We start from the raw sequence: 9,573 nt of genomic DNA on the forward strand, positions 1-9,573 counted from the left end.
CTATTAGAATAGGCCTTCACACATGCAATTGGGCGTCAGCTTGGTACAGATGATGTTTCAAGACGACACTTTACGCACTCAAGGTCACACGACGATTTCCTCCTTTCTCTCGGCCACCTGAACCCAAAACGATCTTTACATTGCATTACCCCTTATTTCTGATGCAGTTCAAGTACAGGGTGGGACTCGCCTTGCGTAGTACTTATACTCAAGACACGCTCACTTGTTTCCCTCTCTCTGTACTTTCTTCACTAGCTCCGAAGACATGCTGCTGTGAACGGAGGAGACATTCTGTATATAAAGAAGACCAACCTGTAGCGAAATCAGCAGTTGGACCGACAGCAGCTGAAAGACACCATGGTAAGAACATCTCTTGACGCCCTTTCATGGGTCTGTATTTCTGCGAAGAGAGCCAGAGATGTCCTATGCTTCTTTGATGATTTTTAGTTTCAAGTCTGGAAGGCACCGTGGAAAGCTTTCTAAAACTATAGCCTCGTTTTGATAAGAGAACTTGAAACCTATGAAAAAAATTAGCAGCCCTAAGGTGTCATTTTGTTTTCAACAATGTAACATATCACGCCTTTCTTTTATTATAAGACGCATACAAAAATATACAAAAATACGTAAGACATATGTTAAACTATATAAAACTAACGCTAAAGAAGCTGACCCGCCTACGTGCTTGATACAGGAAGGAAGCACACTCAGTTATCGACAGCCAAGAATTGACGCTTCTAAGACGATTAAGAAAAAAAACACCAGAGCATTGAAAAGACTTCGATGAAGGCCTTAAATAAGGACGAATTTTATCATTATTAGAATGTATGTATGTATTTATTGTACTTAGGAAAAGGAAAAGCCACCAACAGGCGTAATTTGTCTCGCCTAGGGGGCGGACACCGGAACGCCTGCTGGTGTAGGGGGGGAGGGGGAGGATAGGGAGAAAAGAATACATAGGAATAGGAGGATAGGGGAGAAGGTTGACATTACAATGCATGTAACTCCGCGAGGGTAAATATAAAACACAAAAGAGAAAAAAAAGGAAAAAGAAGAATAAGGGTAAATATAAAACACAGAAGAGAAAAAAAAGGTTACACACTGGGAAAATATATTAGAAATCAACGTTCAATAATGATAGCCTGTTCAATATATAGAAATATCTTCAGTATATAAAGCAGGTGTGCATTTTCTTAGGCTATTTGAGAAATTAGATAATATGTATTTATACATTTAGGGTAATTATACCGAGAATACACATTTTCATAGATCGGCTACGCAGGACATTGCCGCAACTGCAAAAATGTATCTCACTACCATATTCAACCATGGACCATATTCACACGATCAATCAGGTGATAGAGAAGTGCGCTGAGTATACTGAACCCCTATATATAGCCTTCATAGATTATGAGAAAGCATTTGACTCGGTCGAAACCCTAGCAGTCATTCAGGCATTATGGAACCAGGGGGTAGATGAGCATTATGTAAGAATACTAGAGGATATCTATAATGGGTCTACAGCTACCATCATCCTTCATAGGGAGAGCAGTAAAATACCTATAAGGAAGGGTGTCAGACAAGGAGACACAATCTCTCCAATGTTATTCACAGCATGCTTACAAGAAGTATTCAGAACGATGGATTGGGAACAGGTGGGAGTAAGGGTTAATGGAGAATACCTCAGTAACCTCAGATTTGCTGATGACGTTGCCTTGCTAAGTAACACGGGGGACGAATTGCAAAGCATGCTTTCCGCACTGGGCGAACAGAGTAGAACCGTGGGCCTGAAAATTAATATGCAGAAAACTAAAGTAATGATCAATAACCTCGGGAAAGCACAGCAGTTTGAGATAGGTTGCGAGGCAGTGGAAGTGGTAAGCGAATATATCTACTTAGGCCAAGTTGTGACCCCAGATCCCAACCATGAGGCAGAGATAATTAGAAGGATCAGAATGGGGTGGGGTGCATATGGCAGACATTCTCAGATAATGAATAGCAGCCTACCATTGTCGCTGAAGAAGAAAGTGTATGACAGCTGCATCTTACCGGTACTCACCTACGGGGCAGAAACTTGGAGGCTCACTGAGAGGGTTCAACTTAAATTGAGAACGACTAAGCGGGCAATGGAGCGGAAAATGATAGGTGTAACATTAAGGGACAAGAAGAGAGCGGAGTGGGTCAGGGAGCAAACTGGTGTTAAAGACACATTAGTAGAAATTAAGAAGAAGAAATGGACGTGGGCAGGGCATGTAATTTGAAGGCAAGATAACCGCTGGTCATTAAGGGTAACAGAGTGGATCCCTAGAGAAGGCAAGCGTTGCAGGGGGCGGCAGAAAGTTAGATGGCCAGATGAGATCAAGAAGTTTGCGGGGATAAATTGGTCACAGTTGGCACAGGACCGAGGTAATTGGAGAATAATGGGAGAGGCCTTTGCCCTGCAGTGGGCGTAGATAGGCTGGTGATGATGATGATGATGACCATAAGTGCGCGATATCATACGTAGACCGGAGAACGGCAGATCACACAGTACGGTAAGAATACAAGATTAAACGCATGCGATTTTCTTTAATAAACATCGTGTTATCGCATAATTATAAAAAATCTTCCCCAGATTTTCTAACAGAGCCGGAGTCGCAAACTGAACGTCACGTTTCTGTAGGCGGCGTCACAGACCCGAAACGAGGCTTAAGCACAAAATATGCATGAGGTTCGCAGCCAAAGCTGCCACATATGTTCATTGAAATTAAACTCGATTTATGGTTTTGAGCATTTTTTTTCCACAGATCCGCGCCTGCATTGTCCTGGCTCTCGCCACCAGCGCCTTCGCTGGCTACACCGGCTTCGGTGGTTACGGCCTTGGCTACGGCCTTGGCTATGGTGGCCTCGCCTACGGTGGCCTCGGCTATGCCGGATACGGCCTGTCCCACTACGGGCTGGCCCACGGTGTCGGATACTCTGGTCTCGGCCTCGGCTACAGCTACGCCCCAGCTGTCTCCAAGACCGTGTCCACCTACCACGCTGCTCCAGCCGTAACGGCCGTCCACCACGCCCCAGCCGTGGCCACCGTCGCTCACGCTGCCCCAGTCGCCACCTACGCCGCTGCCCCAGTCGCCACCTACGCCGCTGCCCCAGTTGTCAGCCGTGTCGCCACCTACCACGCTGCTCCCGCCGTGACCAGCGTTGTGCGTGCCGCCCCAGTCGTGGCTGCTGCCCCAGTCGCCACCTACCCCGCTGCCCCAGCCGTGACTCGCGTCGCCACTTACCACGCCGCCCCAGTCGCCACCGCTGTCGCTGCCCCTGTCGCCACCTACGCCACTGCCGTCCACGCCGCCCCAGCTGTCGCCACCACCACCGTCCACCACGCCCCAGCTGTGGCCACCGTCGCCCACGCTGCCCCAGTCGTCGCCTCCTACGGCGTCGCCCACGCTGCTCCAGTCTACGGTTACGGTGTTGGCTCCCTCGGCTACGGTGTCGGCCACTACGGTTTCGGCCACGGTCTCGGTTCCTACGGCCTGAACTACGGCTACGGCCTTGGCTCTCCCTTCGACTACACCACCCTCCTCCGCAAGAAGAAGTGTGAGTAATTTGTGCCTTCTCTTACCTGCTGGTAGAACAAGCGCGTCAATGGAAACAGTACCGTGGATGTTATGGCAGCCCCTCATGATTGGTAGTTTTTAATTTTTCCTGATTTTACTGAAGCTTATTCAGGAGATTTACTATTCATAGTCGGGTATTTCGTGAAGGCGGTTTAATATTGCTTATTGCTATCAGCTTGTGTGTGAACTTGCTGTGAAAAGAGCCCATCAGAACAAAACAATTCGGCATTTCTCCTCGAGTCGAACGCAGGGGTAAAAGTAACGGCGTCTGATGTCACATAACCGTTCTCCTTCACATTAGCGTACCAAAGAGCACGGCAAAAGTCCGTATTTTGATGTCAGTTCTGTTATTGTGAGACTTGATTACTGCGCTGTCCTTGATTCTTTCTTCAATTGTTTTCCTAAAGAATCTGTCTTCAAAATTAAGTCGGGCATTCTCAGAAACAATTGGCTCACTTTTTACTTATAAGGATTAGCGGCTTTTTTAAGCAAGTAAACATAAAGGGAAATGATTGAACTCTGTTAAAAAACAAGGAGTAACCCTTATATTCACGTTCTTTTTTCAGAAACACCTTTTCCAAGAATCACCACCATAATCCCCTAGGATCAACACGTTCAACAAATCTAGACGGATGCATCTTCACGCATGCAGCGATTGCGGCGTGCCAGAAGAAATGCGTCAATAAAGTATACGAATTCGCTATGGTGCCCATTGTTTTCAACCTGGCTGATGTTGTACGTGGCTGATTCAATTTGAACTCGGCATTTTCCTTGAACCTGCCTTTCCGTGAAAATAGAAAAAATTGTTTATAAGCTACCCATTTGCTCACCAACTTAATTTATGAAATATTGAGCGAAGTAGTAGCGAGGTAGTTAAATTTTTTTATGTGTGAAACAACTAACACACGATAAATATCATTTGGTATACCCACAAAGAACAAATTTATTCCTCCATACTACTATCCAGCCATTCTTTATATTAAACCTCCTCCCCCGCCAGCGTGGTTGGTCTGACATTTCTATGTAGAAATACCGGGAGACAACTTCGCGGGGCAAGCGTCTAAAGTGGCCTTAAGACGTGGTTCAGAATGTTGCCGAAACATTCGTATGAACTTTAACTAATGACGTCACTTCTTGTCGCAGGCATTCGAACTGCGTGACACGCCGTTCTTTCACATCCATTGATCACGATATGGCTTTTGCGTTGGTTATCTGAACATAGCATAACTTATGGCTGTGTGGCACGATTACTGTAGCAAAAAGAACAAAGGAGGCATGTCGGCAAAATTTTGTCAGCTCTATCTTTAATATGGCGCCTCTTTGTAACCCGATAGAGAACTATCGAGGAATAGACGACAAAAAAAAACGCTTCAAGAGCCCTGGTAACGCTGGCCATGTTGCCATTGTTAAACACTGCAAGCGCAGACAGGCAGCTTACATTTCCTTTGCGGGTCTGCCAAACCACGATGTAAACAAAAAAGATTTTCACCCAATGGCGAAAATCCACAACTTGAGGTTCAAGTAATTGTTTATAAGAAGCTGGATAGCCACCCACAGGTAGTTTCAATGCATGCCACTTTATAGTTAGTGTCGTCATCAGTATGAAGGTGCGTGGCCACTGTCTGTGTCATAATAATAATGGCTTCCACAAAAATGCGCGTTACCAAATAGCAACTTTATTGCGAACTGTTGTGAAAAGCTATGAGGTGAAACTACTTGCGGTGTGGTTGCAGCAAAGGTGAAAAAAATTTGAATAGCTGTCCGTACAAAAACCTGCTCGTTATAAAAGGTTCGAGTGGACCGATGTATGAGGCTGTGCCTTAAGTGAACGCTGACCTCAATGAGTCACAGTACTGTGTATCGTTCTGAGAGGAAATAACCCACCACCACGCAGTTGCTGCTTCTGGCTTGGATGCCTCATAGCATCCTCTGCGTAGAGTTTACCCCTTGAACCAAAGGTTTAGAACGAAATGTCGAACCGGAGCCGGAACCGAACCTAGAACCGCGCCAGAATTTTTGCCCGGAAGCGGAACCGAAAGGAACCCACTTTTTCCCGCCATTTTAGAACTGAACCCGAACCGGAGCCAATCGAAGGAACCGATCCAAATTGGTTCCGGGATCAATTAGTGAATACGTTATGTGAATGGTTAGACTGAACGTAAAAATATCGAGTTGGTTGTACAGCCTGAATAGTTTTAGGGTACTTAGATTGTAAAATTCTGTAGTGCTTTCCCTTTCAAAGGAAAAAAAATTACTTTCACACAAAAAATCCAGAAAGATTTTGGGCGAGGACACTATAAATAATATACAAGATCTTTCTTTATACACGTATTGCGTTGTTTTGCGGTTTATAGCGTAACATTGACATCTCACATTGAAGATAGCCAACATTGCCTAATGGATGTTTTGTATTCATCCAGGTGTTTTCGAAACATATATTTATATAAGCTTACAGTGTAGGAAACAACTAAACTGAAAGAAAAAATCGATCAGCTGGTTTGATGCGAAGGAAATTCCATAGCGTTTTTCAATACCTTCTCTCGTTCTGGGCTACCGTTTTACCGCCTGGAAGTACGAACGGCCAGAACCTCTGCATGTGAATTTACTAATGCCCAATTGCTGTTACCAGTCGCCGAAGTGCCATTAGCAAGTTTATATTTCCGGTGTTTATTAGAGTCCGTGAGTCATTATGGCCGTTCCTTCTTTCTATCCCGTCTGTCAGCACGTGGAAGGTGGGGAGAATGTTGAAATTTTTCTGACGCCACGTGCCACACTTGACAGGTGGAGACTGACACCGGTGCCGGACAATTTTCAACTTCTAGCAACTGCTAACATTCCTGTGTTAAGGATAGAACGCCATTCAAACTTGAGGTAGTGAAAAAGCGTAGCAAACCAACCCATTTCCTTTTTAAGGCAAAATCATTACTTCCCTCATTGAGCAAAAGTGCCTATTGTGCGTGCGCGTGTGTGTGTGTTCGTGTGTGTGCGTGCTTGTGTGTGTGCGCGTGTGTGTTTGTGTGTGTGCGTGTTCGTGTGCGAGCGCATGCGTGCGCGTGCGTGCGTGCGCGTGTGTGGGTGTCAGTGTGTATGTGTGTGTGCAACGTGTGTGTGCTTGTGTGTGTGTGCGTTCGTGCGTGCGCATGGGTGTGTGCGTGTGTGCGTGTGTGTGTGTGTGGGAGAGAGAGAGATAGCGTGTGTGTGCGTGTGTGAGCATGTATGTGCATGTGTGTGCATCTGCGTGTGCGCATGCGTGCGCATGTGTGCGTGTGCGTGTGAGAGAGATATAGCGTGTTTGTGTGCGCGCCCGTGTGTCTGTGCGTGTGTGTGTGGGTGTGGGTGTGGGTGTGTGTGAGCGTGTGTGTGCGTGTGAGCGTGTGTGTGTCTGTTCGTGTGAGTGTGTGTGTTTGAGTGCGTGTGAGTGTGATCGTGTGTGCGTGTGTGTGTGAGCGTGTTTGTGCGTGTGTGTGTGCATGTGTGTGTGTGCGTGTGTGTGTTTGTGTAAGTGTGTGCGCGCGTGCGTGCGTGCGTGCACGCGCGCGTTATGTTGCCGAGATACCACTCCGGAATTTGGATGATTCCGGGTTTATTCCACTTGTCGGCGACCCCGGAGTTGAATAGGAATTGAATGCCGACAAGGCTTCGAGATATGGAATGGGAATGGCTCTAATCGCATTTTGCCAGGAAGGCAATGGGCTGCACCAAGATGGCAAGCTGGGCGAGTTGGTATTGGTTCATGGTGATAGAAAATAGCCAGCGCAAGGAAGACGAGGACGAGGAAGGTAACAACAGACACAGCGCGGCTGTGTCTGTGTCTGTGCCGCGCTGTGTCTGTTGTTACCTTGCTCGTCCTCGTCTTCCTTGCGCTGGCTATTTTCTATCACCATGAAGGCAATGGGAAATACATGTGGTTAGTTTTTAAACTAGCGGTGTCGGTCTTAAGCTGCGACCCACAGCCATGCAGAATCACTGCCACACAGGCGTCCAATTTCTGTCTTTAGTGTTTCGGTGGCTGCGGTGAACTCGTGAATGAAAGTAGTGACTCCCAGTGTTCCTGCCAAGGGAGAACCTCCAGACAGGGAAAATGTTTCTGGAACCAAAGGTGAGCTAAAATGACTGCTCCGCGCGGCTACCATCACCCTTTTCAGCCGCGCAATAGTCAATACTCAGAGCAGCTAGCGCGGCCACCATCCCCCGGCATAAACATTCCAACCTCTGCTCTCGTAACTTCGGCTTACTGGGTAGCCAAAAGGAGCAATTTTCTAAATTCGGATTGCCAGCGTCAGATAAAACAAACGTAAAATGCAGAAATGTATTACGACATTTCAAAAAAATTGGGAGAGATTGATATTGTAACACCCTCAAATTCCTGGGCGGCCACATAATTTTTAAACAATGACAAAACATGCCGTGCTAGCATTTGTCACCCCTTCGCGCTCTAACATTGCAGTTCAGGATTTCGCTTTCAATTCAACGCTGGCAAGTTTTACTTCGCGCACAGAAGGTGCGCTATCAGGTGTGTGAAGAGGACTGGTGACAGCCGGTGTAGTGGGAAGGGTGGCACGCATGGGGAATATGTTAAAGAGTGATACTCGCTGACCCATTACGTGGCTCTGCTGGCGAAAAACGCGATTTTACCTAATGTGCATGACACCAGAAACGCGGCCTCTAAATGTAAATTTGCTTCGACTGTCGGCCTGCATTAGCGCCGAAAGCGGGTATGTGTCACCCAGCGGGTATGCTTTGGCCGAACGTCTTTATCGGCTTCGAACGCGAGTACGCGCTGGTTTGAAGACCCTACTTGCCGGTAGACGAGATGTGGTTGAATAGAAATCTCCTGATGTATGAAGATCATTTTGGGGCAAGGAGTGTCCGGTGCCCTAGAAAAGATGTAAAAATGTCGAAATGTAACCAGCCGAACGGCTGGCGAGGAGGAGGTGGACCCGGGTACGACACGGCCCGACGTCAGTCCTAACGTGCACACTTTGAGGTCAAACGTTTTGAACCGAAACTCGCAGCTTGACGTACAATGAGTTTGGCGTTGCTTGGTACGTAGTTGAGCTGAACGATAGCGTTTGCTGACGTTAAGCCTGAACATAGGTCTCTACACATAGGTTACGCGTGAACATAGGAGCGATTGGCTAAGGCTCTTGACCATAACCGCGAATAGAAGATAGAAAATCTTAAAGAAGAAACTGGAAACAACGAAAAGATGAAAATATTGTCTGTTAGTGGTATCGCATGTTTCGCGACATCATACACCTGGCAACGCTAAACTCAACGAGCACAAAACTCTGCGACAATACATTTAGCGACACAACTACGTGATCTTACTCAAAGAGCACTCATGTTCATTATCACACCACAAGAGAAAACACCGATACCACGATATTTTGTTATATATTTATTTCTGCACGAGATGTCAGCAAGCTGCGGCCAGACCTCAAGGTTGGCGACGTGAATGCACATTTATGCACTTCTCAACACATTCGATAAACTTCATTGTTATATGTTGCGTTGGTAATCCGATACAACCACCAAAAAGTAAATTCTACGTAATGAACTTCCCAGCCATTCCAGAAGAGGGAATGGGCAAAATTTCGGATTCTGAGGAATCTAATGAAATCAAATCGCTGAAAGTTTTATTTCGTCCGCATGAAATTGAAATGGAATGGGCTGCGCATTGCGCAACACAGGTGTGTGCTTGTGCGTGCGCCTGTGGGTGTCTCTGTGTGTGCGAGCGTGTCTATAGGTGTGTGCGTGTGCGTAAGTGTCTGCGAGTGTACGTGTGCGCGTGTGTGGTGACATTTGATCGAACCAAAAAGTATGGCGGACGGGCAGGATCTGTGCTTAAAAAAATTGGCTCCAATCCACTTTGCGAAGGTTGTTGGAAAGGAAAGCCTTGAACGACACCCACAACAATCACCCATGAGACTTCACGTGAATTCCAAACCGTGGCTCTAAAAAGAGTGAAACCAGA

At 46.6% G+C, this 9,573-nt stretch overlaps 1 protein-coding gene across 1 annotated transcript; it reads left to right on the top strand.

The window, feature by feature from the left end:
* The first annotated feature begins 326 nt into the window (after positions 1-326).
* Positions 327-4,297, top strand: LOC144147035 (uncharacterized). The gene is made up of 3 exons (XM_077679063.1): positions 327-360; positions 2,784-3,576; positions 4,163-4,297. Coding segments are annotated over exons 1-3 (798 nt in total). The 5' UTR covers positions 327-357; the 3' UTR covers positions 4,165-4,297.
* The last annotated feature ends 5,276 nt before the right edge of the window (positions 4,298-9,573 follow it).

Source organism: Haemaphysalis longicornis, unplaced genomic scaffold (genome assembly GCF_048455015.1).
Source record: "Haemaphysalis longicornis isolate Haplotype H1 unplaced genomic scaffold, Haemaphysalis longicornis Haplotype H1 scaffold_7, whole genome shotgun sequence".
Classification (NCBI taxonomy): Eukaryota; Metazoa; Arthropoda; class Arachnida; order Ixodida; family Ixodidae; genus Haemaphysalis; species Haemaphysalis longicornis.